This window comes from Neltuma alba, unplaced genomic scaffold (genome assembly GCF_004799145.2).
Source record: "Neltuma alba isolate B1F8T4 unplaced genomic scaffold, ASM479914v2 tig00012009_pilon, whole genome shotgun sequence".
Classification (NCBI taxonomy): Eukaryota; Viridiplantae; Streptophyta; class Magnoliopsida; order Fabales; family Fabaceae; genus Neltuma; species Neltuma alba.
In genome coordinates, this window is record NW_021636580.1 from 359140 (window position 1) to 375178 (window position 16039).

Sequence of the window (16039 nt, forward strand, 5' to 3'; positions counted from 1 at the left end):
AAAAAAAATTAATATAGTTTTTTTATATATAAAAAAATCCTAAAAAAATGACTATTAAATTTTAAAATTCTAAATTATTATTGATTATTAAACTTGTAAAGAAAATGACTACACTAAAAAAACAGTAACAACACATTTTTATAGTAATTCTTAATTTGTTATTTTAAAATTGAACAGTAATTTTTTTTTATTTTTCCTTTTAAATGTTGGAAAATGATAACCTCCGCTGATGTACTATCTTCTCTCTGTGTTGTGATTATAACATTTCATTTGTGATTCTGTTTATAATTTATAAACAGAATCTTATAATTAAGATCTAAGATAATACTTAAAGAGTAAGTATGAAGGGTCAATTTTTTTTTACTTTAGCTTCTTTTATTGGGAATTTTTTTGTGAAAAAATTAGTGATGGAAACATATTTTTATTTTATACCTAACTTCTTAAAAAATTAATGTTAAAATTATAAAAAGAAGGAAAGCTGTAATAATTTTTAAAAAATCGGATGATCATGTGTACTACAATATGGTTAGCAAAAAAAAAAATACTAGTAATCTGAAAAAACACTAGTAATTTGAAAAAATACGCAATCATTAAATAATAATTTTCAAATAAATCGCATTCTATTTTATTATAATTTTTTGGTCTAGATTTATGATTATAATAGCATGGCTCAATTTTTGAAATAAAAAATATGAATAAGTGATGCATAGTACTGGTAGCAAGGCGTTCGAATAAATACTATGTTTTTTTTCTTTTTGTTAAAGTATAGGTATCCTCTTATTAGAGGCAATCCTATTTGAGATACTATCGGGTACTAAATATAGACACCTCTCTCAGTAAGGATTTGAATATTAGTTTATCATATTATGAGAAATTAGTTCTTTCTGCTAGACCCAATCCTGTTAATAATACTGTGTTTAATGATAAGGTGGCATGAAAAGAGACGCCGAGGACGAGGAGGTCCATCATATGGAAGATCCTCTCAATTCTCAAACCCGGATTGTGGGTTTGGACCAATAGGCCAGCAGAGGCATGTTTAAATAAAAAAAAGATCCAAAGGGGAAAGGGGGGACAAGGGAGAGTGGAGTTCACGTGGGAAGAGGCGGGGGCTGCGGATTTGAGGGAAGCGTGGAAGAAAAACCTGTCCCTCACTCACGTGGACCAACATGCCTGCCTCCTCGACACGTGCTGTATCCCCTCGCTTGACCCCCCTCCCTCCCCAGTATAATCAATCTCTTCAACTCCCCCGGGCCCCACTCACTCCCTCCCCAAAACAAACTCCTCCGTGTCATCTTGTCCCTCGTCGCGCCGACATCTTCCTCCTCACAATCATTTGAACTCCCCTTCCCCCACCCCCTTCTCCCTCCCCACTCTCCCCTCTCCGCGTGAATCCCACCGCACTCAATCCCGCCCTTCACTCACATTCTCTCGCTCCCTCGTGGCCGCACTACCCTAAGCTATATCAGCCCCCACTCGCCCCTCCTCCTATCACGAACGCAGAATTTACGCTTTGCCTCCTTTGCCCCCGGCTCCTCCGCATAATTTGCAGGCAAGCCACTCCCCCGTGCATGATGAGAAAAAGTCTCCCAAGTCTCAACCCAGTCGATTATCTAATGATTGCGCATCCCCATGTTCCCAAATTGCCCTTCTCCTACCCTTAAAAAAAGCATGTTATATTGCTTTCACAGTACTATTGATTTGGCATTTAAAAAACAGGGTGATATTATAATGTGGGACAAAATGAGCCAAATTTCATGGGACGGTCACGCGGATTACTAACCACAGCGGAACAAAAATGGGGCGGTCAAAGCTGACTCCGATTCGTGTGAATCTAGTAAATAAATAATACTTCCGATTTTTAATATAAAAATTAATTGATCAATTTTAATAAATTAAAAAATTAATTAAGTTAGTTATCTATAATAAATTGATGTTATTTTTGAAAATATTTTTATTAATTAAATACATTGAATAGAGCTATTATTATTATTATAAGAATTAATTTAAAAAAATTAGTATGAATGGCAAAATAGATTAGAGGGACGACAGCAACAAAGACGGCAAGCAATGATATTAGTATAATAGGGCTTGCAGGGGATTAGGGGGAATAAAATAAAAAGAGAAGAAGGGGCGTGGGGAGGGACAAGATGTCGGGTGATGATTAATAGTGTCCCCACGAGTGCGTGCTAGCTGTCCCACGTGTTCCCACGCCATCCACAGAGCCCAATAATGGATCTCACTTATTAAAATCATGCTCACTCGCTGCCCCAGCGCCGCTACCCGACAAATACCCCCCCATCTTGCCCATTTCTAACCCCGTACGAGGCTCCCCCCCCATGTGAGCTGCACGTGAAGCCAGGTACCCCCGCCCCCACAAAAACCATTTCTCCTTCCCTTCTCATTATGCCTTCATTCTACTCCATATCTGCAGAAAACCATCCTTTCTCGCAAGCGCAGAGCTTTCTCTTTTGGACTTGCATACGACGAGGGGCCCGCTTTTCAGTTCAATAGATCGATCATGTATCATTTTAAGCTTGGGTTCAGCAGTTGCGGTTAAACTTTCATTGTTCATGGTATAATGGGTTTATTTAATGTGCAATATTTTCAGGTTGATCGCCATAAACAAGGGGTGGAAGGGAGTGGTGTGAATAATTGGAATAAAAGGGAAACGACAATCAAGAGATGGGGCCGCGCGTTTCTCAGTTGGGTCCGTACAGGGGGATGGCAGCATGTGAAGGGCACGTGAACACCGGACCCCGGGAAGTTCAGCTCCCACTTTAGATTGATGCGGATGACCATGTTGCCCCTGGGATTTGGATGGATGCGCGTCGCTGTTCAATGATTGGAGGTAGGGCGCATTTGGTGGTAGCATTTCAGTTCTCAAGCTCGGTGGCCCCCATCCCTGCCCACCCCAGATTGATTAGACTTCACACCTGACTTAGTCATGTCCTCATCATCACGAATCTCCTTTTGATTTCTTTTGTCCCTGACTCTCCCCTTTCCCCTGCTCTCTTATTTACCCCGCCCCCTCTCCACCCCGTATATACATACAGTGGAACTCCGTTTACTGGGAAGAATCAACTTCTACTCACCAGCATTCGTAATTTCCTATTGATTTGAATTTACAGGAAATTCCAAATTCATATGGTCGCCGTCAACAGCTACTCCACGCAAATATGCAAATTATCAATAACAGTGTTCTTGGCTGCACCAAATATGGTTTACTTAATCACTACAGCTAGCTTTCTTTTCAAAGCCCATCACTTGTCAACACTCCAATAGTATATGGCTATACGACCATTATATCACATCAATCCTTTCTTTTTTCCTTTTATCTAACGAAATATAGATCCATGATATGTGATGAAGATTATCAGAATTCAATTTGATAGAAACGACGGAAGGTCCGTGGTCCCCGGATAATTCTTAGGAACAAAGCATTAATTAAATATTTTCTTTAATTTCTCGCCAAAAAAAAAATCAACGATGGTATAAACAGTAGGAGTCCTTTACTACTTTATCATAAACTTGAAAAAAAAAGAACACGATGCGCATATAGTGGCTCCAGTTAATTGGTGCTCGTAACTGTCATGTTCGGAGGCAAAAAATTAAAAATAAAATAAAGAAGGGAACAAGTTGCGAGTAAAATAAAAATGCATGGTTTGTGAAGTTAATGAAAGAGCAAGTTGCAGGGAAAAGGTGTTGGGTTGTGGCCACCCACGTGGATCCTACTTGGCGCACCCTTCTCCATAATGCCGACGGACAGCAAAGCACACGTGTGGAATGTCTATCCCCCTCCACCACTTTCTCGGTCAAACCTCTTTTTCTTTCTCCTTATTTTTTCCTCTCCTTGTTCAACGGTCAAACCCTTTTGTCCATCGGCTTCCTCTCTCCTTCGTCCTCACCGGCTCAGCCGGTCACCTCCCCCCCAGCACTGTGGGATCCCCTGGCCGTCTGATCCGCTATTAAACAATTCGCGACTGTTGGATTCCAGGATTTCCCCAAACGTGCGTCCCCCCACTCGTTCAGAGCCAGCTCGGCTCGCTCCGGTGGGTCCCGCAGTATCTGGCCACGTGACGCGCTGATCTGGCCACCATGTGATTAGCAGTTAAACGAATCCTTTACTTGGATCGGTTTTATCGTTAATCGATGATTATGTTCCAATTGCTTCGCACGTGCGCTGGCTGTACCGCCTTTTTCCTGCCTCAATGTCAAAGTGTAACGGGGCTCCCGGCTCCGACCCCGACCCGCACAGATGTCCCTCCCTTAAATAATACTCCTTCGGTTTTTGATATAAAACTCATTTAACTAATTTGATCAGATTAAAAAAGTTAGGTAAATTAATTAATTATAAAAAATGTGATATGTTTTTTTCTAAAATACCATAATCATCTTTCTTAACACCCCGTTTTTTTTTCTACTTGATTATAATTGAGAGAGTATCTATAAGAGTAATTTAAAAAAAAACTGATAAATATGAAAAAATAGGTCTTATGTTTAAGAGCAAAATTAACTTAATAATTATATCCTATATTAAGGATCAGATGAATAATTATAGATTCAAGCGTCTGGATCTGCTCAATAATATTGGTTGGAAGCATGATTTGATTGATAAAGCCCTTGGTATGACTCGGTTTGCGATGATTTCGATATCTGTGTTTGTTATTGGAAAAATAATCGAAGCACATGTTATGCAGTTCTGATCTGTAATGTTTTTAGAGGGTTCTCGCAGGATTTGACTAAAATGACCTGGACATGTATAATTATTGTAATTTCAAGTGCCTGCCCCTCTTTCTTTTCTTTTCTTTTTTTTTTGGGTTAGATTAAAGAAAAACAATCTGGGGACATCGCTGGCTAACACAGAAGCAATCATTCGGTATCGTGAAATGATGAAAGGGTTAGGAGTAATAATAGGAGGGCATGGGACAATGATTAGGACTAAAATTTTATAATATTGAGTTTGATTTTGCGTTAGGTGAGCTAAAAACGAGATTAATGAAGGGGAGGCCCACCCAAAATGAGTTAAGATTGGGAAATGATGGGAGGAGGGGCCATGTTGGATTAAAGAATGCAGAAACCTTAAAGCTGCGCTTGCATGTGTGTTCCCTACCATCCCAAACGTGGCATGCCTGCAATAATAATTTAATAATTCCATGCGACTTACCAAATTGAATCGCTAACATTACAATAATCAGTGGTCTAATGGTTTTGATTGTTACGAGGGCAAAGCTATTTGGTCTTTGGAACACCACACGAAGTTTCGAGCCATCTGCCCCATTTATTAATGGAAAAATTACGTACAGGTCCTACAGAAAGTAATTTATTACTCTGAGGTTCCACGAAATGTCAAAATCATTGACAGGTTTCAAGAGACCTCAGAGTAATATTTTAAATTTGTAAAATGACATTACTGCCCCTCATATTCCAGATTCACATTTGCTCTGTCATTGCGATTTACAACCTCAGCAGTGACTATTAACAACCCAATGAGAGGACGTTAACAACCCTAGCAGTATCCGTTAACAACTTACTTTATAAAATCATATAACCTTCACATAAGAGTAAATTATAACCAAATAGTATAATACAACAATTTTAACACTAAAATAGGAAGCTTTTTGATATCATTAAGAATTTTAACTAGATCTAATAGGATTATAGTAATATTTTAATGCGAAGATCCATTTACAATCTCAATAGCGACTATTAACAACCGAATGAGAGGGCATTAACAACCTAAGCAGTATCCGTTAACAACTTACTTTATAGAATTATATAATCTCCGCATAAGAGTAAATTATAACCAAATAGTATAATACAACAACTTTAACACTAAAATGGGAAGCTTTTTGATATCATTAAGAATTTTAACTAGACCCAATAGGATTATGGCAACATTTTAATGCGAAGATCCATTTACAACCTCAATGGTGAGTATTAATAACCCAAAGAGAACTGTTAACAACCTTAGCAGTGTCTGTTAACAACTAACTTTATTAGATAATATAACCTCTAACAACTATATAAGATTAACTTTAAGACTATATAAGTAAATGGATCTTCGCATTAAAATATTACTATAATCCTATTGGATCTAGTTAAAATTCTTAATGATATCAAAAAGCTTCCCATTTTAATGTTAAAGTTGTTGTATTATACTATTTGGTTATAATTTACTCTTATGCGGAGGTTATATAATTCTATAAAGCAAGTTGTTAACGGATACTACTTAGGTTGTTAATGCCCACTCATTCGGTTGTTAATAGTCGCTGTTGAGGTTGTAAATGGCTCTTCGCATTAAAATATTACTATAATCCTATTGGATCTAGTTAAAATTCTTAATGATATCAAAAAGCTTCCCATTTTAGTGTTAAAGTTGTTGTATTATACTATTTGGTTATAATTTACTCTTATGTGAAGGTTATATGATTCTATAAAGTAAGTTGTTAACGGATACTGCTAGGGTTGTTAACGCCCTCTCATTGGGTTGTTAATAGTCGCTGCTGAAATTGTAAATCGCAATGACAGAGCAAATGTGAATCTGGAATATGAGGGGCAGTAATGTCATTTTACAAATTTAAAATATTACTCTGAGGTCTCTTGGAACCTGTCAGTGATTTTGACATTTTGTGGGACCTTAGAGTAATAAATTGCCTTCTGTGGGACCTGTACGTAATTTTCCCTTTATTAATCATTCAAAATCTCAGAATTTTCTGCTGGCAAAAAAAAAAAGGTTCTCCGAATTTTCTGGTCTCTGCCTCTCTGAATTACTCCCGGCCCTTTTTTTAATAAAAATTTTGTTAATCAAATTTATAGATTAAAAAGTTAATTAAAGACAATAAACATATAAAAAATTGTAAATATTTTTTATAAAAAAAATCCACAGTTATGACGGAGAGAATAAAAAAACAAATGAACAATGCTTTGAGGAATGAAATAATAAATATATTGAGTATATAAATAAATAACTAAAGAGGACAGAATATGAAACTGGCTAAAGAAATTTGAGACGCCTTGGAAATGTTTTTCATGAATAGAGACAATATAGAGATAATATTTATTTTTAATAAAAATGGGCAGGGGAATAGTTGTTTGTGATGAATATGCCGAAAATTTATTAGTGCAGAAAATAATATTGACATTTATTCAAGGATAAAAATGCCTCAATAAATAAGTGTGTTCCTTAATATGAAAGTAAGAGTTAATATCACGTTATATTTAGAACCGAACCTAAACTATGAAATGGACATTAGCATACTTCAGAGAGGGGGGGGGGGGGACATTATATTTAAGACGGTGGAATAATTATGGGCATCATATCCTTATCTGACGTGTATATATAGCTTGACAGTTATATGATTCTATGCGTCATCACTGACTCACTGATTCAGATACCTTTAACGAACACTAGGTTTAGTTGCTTGCATTATTAATCAGATTCGAATCTATATCAATCGTTATACTCCTGGGGTCATAAATACAAGATTCGTATACATACTATAAAAAGGATTTTATACTTAGAACCAAAAGAATAGCTTGATAAGAGCATAAATATTTTTTTTCAAAAAAATAATAATGTTGATCATTGGCTGCACAGCATATAATTAATGGCGATGATTATTTAGTTGTGAAAGGAAATATCTCGGTACATACGAAGGAACAAACACCAGAAGGATCTGTTGTCCATAATTATTTTATTTTTTTGTTTTTTTTAACGTGGCTCTCAACCATATTGAGGAAAAATTATCAGAAAGATCCTCATTCCATTAACCAGAAAGAAAAGAAGAAAACAAAGTAAATCCCCGAAAATCCCAGTGAGAACTGCAGAAATATAAAAAGTGGCCTAATAATGCCTGGCAAGAATCGGGCAAATGCTCAAAGTTTATTGAAGTACCAATGAATTATTCCAAAATTTCACTCCCTCACAAACATTAATCAAGACGGTTGATGCTGATATTTAGCTGACAAAAAAAAAAAAGATGCCGATTTTTAAGAATATTTATAGGAATTACAAGTTGCGGGAGCAAAATAATTATACCTGGTCCGAATGAGAGTATTTTAAACATATCGAGGAAAGTGGAATATGTAATTTCGATAAATATTGGTACAAATTTATAATATGTATTTGACTGAATTGCTCATTGCTTGCAGCCTGACCCGTATATATATGGGCCGTCTTATGGGCCTCCCAGGAAATATGTTGGCAGTCTAATTTGCCGGTCAAAAAGCAAAAGTCTGGGGTCCAATGTCAACACGAAGCCCGCCGAAAGAAAAACGGCAACCTTGAAGCCTAACTTAATGGGCTGGATTGGATATATTGCAAGCCCATTTGGAATTGAGTCCATCCTAACTTAACCCGCTTAACTTAACAGAGTTAACCCCTTTTTTGGGCAAAAATAAGACTTGAGACATTCGAGTCTTTGTTTCATTATTCGAAGCAAATATGTGATCTATGTAAGGCTCAAATATGGTCTTAAAAGATCACTATGTAGACTCTGTGATTCTGTAAATTCATATCTCGGGGAGAAAAACACGGTATATTAATTATAACTAACTAATTAACTAACTTTTTAAATCTAATCCAATTACTCGAACGGTTTTAAATTAAGGACAAAAGGATTATGATTTTTCCACCATGATTAGTTATGGGGGTTGGGCTAATAAATCCCAGGCCACAGAAATAGAGGTTGATGAAATTATGATGGTCCATCATGTATTCTACTTACCCGTCCTCAAAAGTCTGGGCTTAATAGAATTCAATCTCATGGAAAGGGTTTAGCCAGGAATCCCAGTAGTTGTCCATATTTAGTATCAACAGTATTTCAAAAGAATTATTTCTAATAGAAGAATACATGTGCCTAGTAAACAAATAAAGATAAGGAAAGGAAATAGGGAAAATGACACAAAAATGATATTTAAACTTAAAAATCCCAGAATGGTTACTTGAATAAGCAAAATCCCAATTGCTTATTCAAGTTACTATTTTAGAATTTTCAAATTTAATGTTATTTTTGTGTCATTTTTTTCAAAGAAATAAAGAAAGAAGAATAAGAGTGACTTCAGAACCAACCCGTGATGTTGAAATTGAGGTTTGCCATCGATGCTTGTGTTTTTTGGGTTAAAGGCAACTACAAAACAAGGAGACCAAGCCCAAAGATAATATGGGGGGGGGGGGGTTCCATGACCACGACGCCGAGCTTGTCTGCAGCGGCTATTCCATGCTCCAACGGAGGATTGTTCAGAGATCGTAATCTCCTCCCTTCATTTCTCTGATTCTTCACTTCCACGAAAATTCCATAGTCCGGCTCGATTCTTCTCTCCTCCTTTGACGATGGCTGGTCAGCATGCATCTTCCTATGCGCGGATGCTTCCTCAAAGTTTGAGATACCCAGAAAAGTTGACTTCACACCCATGGACACGCCACACGGTTTTAGAACATGCCGAGAATGTCATAAATAAAATAAGTAAATATAAAAAATAAAAAAATAAAAAGAGTGAAAAAAACAAGCCATTGCTCCCTGCTATTCAAATATAAGGCCTTGTTTTTTTCCCATGAGTGTCGCTCTAGATTTGTCAGATTTTTTTTTTATTTTTAATTAATTATATATCTCTTTCATGTTTTTTTTCCCCACTCACTCACCTACTCCATAAATGAAGGTGTTTAAGAAAAGTAAGTTATATATATATTTTTTACATATTCATTATGTTTAACAAATTTTTATAAACTGGAGTCTGAGTCGAGCTAATTTACGGAGTGTCACTCCAGCATTCGTGTCAGTTGCACATAGGCCTAACCTGGGATGGGTTTATAAAAGCATGGGGGTCCATCATTTTTGCCGTTAGTAAAATCCGGGGTCTATAGCAGCGGGGATGACTCTGTCGGCGGCTGTCGGCTTTTCCCTGTCTGAGCCGGCTTGTTAATCTAGTCACAAGTCTTCCCAATATTAGTAATACAATACACGATTTCCTCAGATGACAGATACACGTCTCATTTATAATGGCAAATAGTTTAAAAAAAAAATAAAGAAAGAAAAAGAGAGGGAAGTTTCACTTACGGGACCCATCTATTTCTGTAACATACTATTCAAGTTAAAGTCTTATCTTATGACCAATTTTTGTGTATAAAATCGTGAGTTCAACAGTACTATATATATATATATGTATAACCCCATTATGTTATACTATTCAAATAAGCGAGTAAAATCATTTTTTTCTACGCATAGGTAATTTTTCATCAAGATAAGATTATTCGAGACACTATTATCTTTTAGGCACTTAGACACTAAATATGAATATTCTTCTTGGATAAAATCTTAAATCATGATAGCCTTTTCTTTTTCTCACCTAAAATGTGCCTTGTTTGGGATGCCACTGCTTTTTACTGTGATTTAAAATTATTTTGATGAAATGGTCTAAAAATTAAGGAAAAATTGAATATCAAAAGAAGAAATACAAAGGAAATCGAAAAGGTTGTGAAAAATATTACACATAGTATCATATTTAGAATAACGAAAAATACAGGAAAAGTCCTAAAAACATACCTCTAAAACTTCAAAATCAAATCAGGAATAATCACAAAAATGTGTTACCGTTTACTTTTTAAATGTTGTCCATTGTCATTAGACTGTAGTAAACAAAATTGATTTACAATTTTGAAATTCAAAGGTTTTTTTGTGTGGAAATTTTCCCAAAAATATATCTTTATTTTATAATACATATATATATATATGTATATGATATGGAGAGAAATTTGAGATGAATAATAATTGCAAAAGAATAATAATCAACATATTAATATAAAAACCATTTTTTTTCCAAAAAAAATAAAATAAATAATTTGATCAATCTTTTATTCTTCAGGACATGGTATGATGAAAATAGTGGATTTCAAACAGCGGGGAAAATTTCAGTGCATACCATAGACGCACAGTGCAATCCAATTTAAAAATTATAAATAGGGCAATTTATTTTGAATTCCACAAACTCATGGACCCACTCTAAATTACCTTGATTATGTTAGTCAGGGAAAAGTTGTTTTATATTTTTCCTCGTGGCAGCATTAGTTGAACACTGAGTGGATGATGAGAACTGAAATGATATAATCAACCTACTCAAATACACGCCTCCAACCATAACTTTGAAAAAATGTCGGTAGAAAAACCTACCGATCTCATATCAAAGAAAACTTTACCGATCAACTCAACTCAAATGCAAACCTTATTCTGATTTTCATGAAAAGAATGTGTGGAAGGAAAATATGGGCCTCACTCATCAGATCCAGCCCGGAACAGACCATACAGTTTGCGGCAAGGACCTCTTTTAGCTTATTTTTCCTTCTTCTTTCCACTTGTTGATTATATGCAATTTAAAAAACTAAAGTACCTGATTCTCTTTCAGTGAAGATCAATGGCACAACTCAGTGCATTTTATGAGTTGCTGGAAACCATTTGGTCACCGATGCCCTCAAATTACTTGCTATAGCTGCATAGCAAATAAAATGCTCAGAAGAAATGAGAACTTGCCAGTATGTCAAAGCACAAAACGGCACAAACTGACAAGGCCCCTTACCTTGTTACTTTCTTTTAAAGCACACAGCAAAAATGGTAAGAAGAACAAGAAACAGAGCCCTAAAACTACTCCACAGTTTTGTGAACGATCTCGCTAGTCTTCATACGATCCCAAAGATGACTTATCATGCACACTTTTAAAAAAGCGGATTCATGAAATTATAAACTTGAAACATCGACGTATTTAAGGGCACACTCACAAAGCACACAGTCAAGGTTATTAACTTTCGGTTCTTCTTTCAAAATGGCTCAACCCAGAGCTAGAGGGCACGATTGCCACCGATAATAAACCCAGAACTGAATTGAGGGATTGAAAAACAACTGTATACTTGCTACTCTGGCCCCCCAACAACGTAGGGCCTGTCAAACATTGTCAAAAATTGAAGAATCAAAATTTATTCAATGAAAGAAAACCCAAACCAGAAAACTCCAAATCACACGCTTAAAATTGTCCCTAAATTCACGCTATTAATCATCTATATATTTATCCTTCGGTTACAGCTGAATAGACAAGTACACCAATTAAACTGAACACCTTCATCTTAGCCTATTGCGATAAAAGATAACTAAAGGAATTAACGACTTTCACTTCCAGGATTCATCTTTGTAATTCATTTGATCTACACGAAATTCAGCGCATTAGTACCTCCGTTCAAGATTCTACATCTACCGAAGCCCAAAGATTTTCAATCCATTTGGCAAACTGCAACCCACTGCGACTTCTCTCTACCTCTGCAAGACGCATCATCAAATGATCAGCTTTCTCGTTAAATATATATCCCAAGAACCAGAGACCTGATCCTCAAACCCCATCTTAAAAACACACAGAACACAGTTAATTTTCCAGTTTCAGATGGCACCATATTAATCACTTCAAGTATGTAACAACTAGGATTAATCATTAAATATCCCGGAGAAGAGTCGAAAGAGAACCTTTGCTGGAGTACTTAGCCCCTTGTAAGCATCGGCAGAGAGTCCCACCAACCATAAGCCAGGGAAAACACACTGAAATTCAAAAAGAAAGATTATTTGTTTATGACATAGCGTGATCAAAATCCGCGGAAGCAAATAATCCACATGAACAAGAAAAATGACGGAGAATAGAACCCATACATCAAGTTGTTTCTGCACATTCTTGTGTCTTTTCTTAGGTCTTCGAGAGGGCCTCGACCCAGTCATCACAAATACGTCCTCTTCAATCTCTTCTTTTGACAAAGCGATCCATAATCTTCTCTTCTTTCTCTCCGTATTTTGCGTCTCCGTGGAACCCCTCAAGTGACGTGATTTCGGCTGCGGATGGTTATCACCTTGCTGAACCATATGAACAGCGGTAACCGCCGGAGCCGTTTCCACCAAATCTCCGTGCCTCGACGGTCCTCCTCCGATCTCCCCAGTGCCTTTCGAGAATATTGGTTTTCTGGGCCTCAAATTCCATGGCTTCTGCACTAAATCTTCAGCTTCAGCTTCTTCAGCCTCCTCTGTCTCCCTCTTCCTCACTCCAGCTTCATCATCAGTTTCATTGTTACTCGCTGACTCTAAAGGCTCATGTTGGTCCCGTTGCTTCAGAGATTTCTCTCCAGAATAGCCCGAAGAGAACACAAATCGGTTTCTGGCAGTTCTCGATCCGACCTTGCAAGCTCGAGTTTCGGATTCCGACTCCGGCTCAGAGTTATGGTCAGCGATTGGTTGGGAGGAGTCGCCGGATGTCTGACGGCGGCAACGATGGCTAGTATTCGTCTGATTCTTGCCACCCCATTTCAAGAAAGGCAGCGAGAAGTTGTGGAGAGGCTGAGACTTCATAGTTGAGGTGGCCATTGAGAACCACCACGACCCTCTCTCTAAGCAGCAAAAAGAAACTATATCGAATCAAAAAGCACAGGACAATGGGAGAATTCAGGAAACCCTAGACACGCGAAGAGGACGATGGATGGAAGGAGAGAAGGAAGGAAGGCAGGATGGAGAAGAGAGGTGGTTTGATGATGAAGTTTTTAGAGAGAACGAGGCGCTGTGTGGTTATATGTATTAGGCCCAGCTCCCTCGCATACACAAAACGAGCCAGGAGTTCGTTCTTCTACGTTGTGCACGCCGTCTGCCCTTGGCTTTCTCCTTAATCCCATCCGTATCCTTTTCCTTTTCCTGACGCCCTGGCGGGGACCAATTAACGGTAACGTTAACGGCATCACCTTCGTCCCTCGCTCGCCCGTTCCCCAAGGACATGCACACATCCAATAATAATGAAAAAACACATCTCAACAAAAACAAAAATCATTGATATATCTATATCATATACCACTTGATGCCCAATATAAATGCTTATAATACACTCTTGCATATTAAGAAAAATATCAAAATAACAAAAACTTTTAATTTTATGCTTATTGAAGTTTCTCTCTCTCTTTATATCTACAAATCATTCTCATACATTTTCTTCCTTTTTTAAATAAAAATTAAATTAAAGTAAAATTAAGAAATAAACATTAAACATATTACGGCTAATTTACATTTAGAACAAAAACTTTTCCTGCAAGTAACATATATTTAGGGATAGACTGTTATATGGGTGAGGGCAAAACTTCAGCAAAATATCTACAGGGCAAAAACTACATAAAATAAATAACATATATTAAACCACGTTATTTAACGCTAAAAATGCATGAAATTTATACCTAATTACGTGTTATATAATTAACGAGAAAAATATATTATACGACTAATAAGCATGTGCTTCGTTATGTGATAACACCCATCTTTATCACTCATAAATACCGAAATTCATTTCTCAGCACTTTCAAATACCAAATTTGACTGATCTAAGCTGCGCTTAAGAATTCAATACAGTAATTGTTTTGATATATTCACTGTATGAAAAAAAGATTATTTTCGTAACTTCGAGTGAAAAAAAAAATCCCCATAGAGGGAAGAAATTCCAATTTATATAATTTCTACTCCTTGTGATTTGACTAACATTCGAGTTAGGCTGCGATTCCCATTTAGATCTCTTAATAGCGCGCAGTGCTGGATTTAAAGCATTCTAAGCAAGATATTTTTTTATTTCTTAACATAAAAAAACTACCAGAGTGTGGAGAATAAGAATTGGGGTGCCTATAATTATATACTCCTCTGGTCCTTAATATAGGACCCAATTGTTAAGTTGGTTTTAGTCCTAAATATAAGACTCATTTATCATATTTATCAATTTTCTCTAAAGTACCCCTATGGATATTCCCTCAACCATGATCAAGTAAAAGAGGGAGATAAGGTATTAAGAAATATGACTATGGTATTTTAGGAAAAACATGTCACATTTCTTATAATTAACTAACATACCTAACTTCCTTAATCTAATCAAATTAGTTAAATGGGTCTTATATTAAAGACCGGAGGAGTACTACTCCTTTGGTCTTACATATAAGACTATTTTTGTAATGTAAATTACATTACGAAAAAAGTCTTATATTTAGAGTCGGAAGAGTACTTTTTTTCTTTAATACAAAACCCAAATAACTCATTTGAAGAGCAAAGGTATTAAAAAAAAACAGGTATTATATAAAAGAAAATCAGCATTCCATTGATGTGTAGATAACTAATCATAGTTCTTGAACTAGGTGCTCCCGTTAAGTGATTCATAACCTTGAATGATTAGAAAATTCAATCAAACATTAACTCCAACAGAAGGGGGTGACAAATATGCTTACTGATGCGCGTGACTAGAATGGAATTAGGCTTGTTCCTGGCAAGAATTTGGGGGGGGGGGGGGGAAGACTTGTTCACTTGCTTTCCCCCGACTATGTCGTTGTTTACTCTGCGAGTTTCTTTTCTTCTTTTCTTTTTTTTCAGCAAGCTAGTTGCGAGGTTAAAAGAAACAACAATGTCACCCGCGCGCGGAGCTGCAGGAGGTCTGTAATCATTTCTCTTATTTGTTATAAAAAATTATTTTCTCTTATTCTACATATAAGAGTTAAATGTAGTTAATTTATAAGAACTGAGAAAATTAGTTGGGTGAATTATTCACTGGCAAAAAAAAAAAAAAGAGGTTAAGTCCATTGTTTCTAGTAGATATGGTTTGATTTTTCTAAAATAACTTATTTAATTATTTATATTGAAACTATTTTTATACATGAACACTCTCTCCAACATCTGTAATCCATAGAATTGTTTGAGCAAACAAATTAAAAATTTGAGAGATAAAGTAGACTAAAATGAAAAATCTTACATTACCTCCGGCTTTTAATATAGGAGTTAATTTAGGATGAGATTTTGTTTTGGATATAAAAGCTCAATCTATTTTGTCTTTTAAATTTCATTTTTTTTTTGGCTAAAATATTCATATTGATTGTAATAATTTCTACCAAAATATAAATTTAATGGATATGATTAAAAACTGTAGTTTATGAAAGTCAACCAACTTAAATTTTTTAAATTAGTTATTTAATTTTTATATTAATATTTGAAGGTAATAAAATTAAGACAAC

At 36.0% G+C, this 16039-nt stretch overlaps 1 protein-coding gene across 3 annotated transcripts; it reads right to left on the bottom strand.

The window, feature by feature from the left end:
* Window positions 1-11307: 11307 nt before the first annotated feature.
* On the bottom strand, window positions 11308-13585 carry LOC114720977 (uncharacterized). Of its 3 annotated transcripts, none has more exons than XR_003738013.1 (4): window positions 12681-13585; window positions 12501-12572; window positions 12214-12299; window positions 11308-11481 (listed from the first exon to the last, which is right to left on the bottom strand). XR_003738013.1 is itself a non-coding variant. In XM_028906728.1 (3 exons), exons 1-3 carry the CDS (start codon window positions 13380-13382, stop codon window positions 12294-12296), a joined length of 780 nt encoding a protein of 259 aa, XP_028762561.1. In that variant the 5' UTR covers window positions 13383-13585; the 3' UTR covers window positions 11948-12293. The 3 variants fall into 3 exon arrangements, 1 of the variants encoding a protein (XP_028762561.1); XR_003738014.1 differs by lacking the exon at window positions 11308-11481 and adding an exon at window positions 11511-11927; XM_028906728.1 differs by lacking the exon at window positions 11308-11481 and having other exon boundaries at window positions 11948-12299.
* Window positions 13586-16039: the final 2454 nt, after the last annotated feature.

Coding starts and splice junctions, on each gene's coding strand:
- LOC114720977 (XM_028906728.1), bottom strand. CDS start 13,382: ATGGCCACCTCAACTATGAAGTCTCAGCCTCTCCACAACTTCTCGCTG. Junction 12,573..12,680: donor ATGTGCAGAAACAACTTGAT/GTATGGGTTCTA, acceptor TTTGAATTTCAG/TGTGTTTTCCCTGGCTTATG.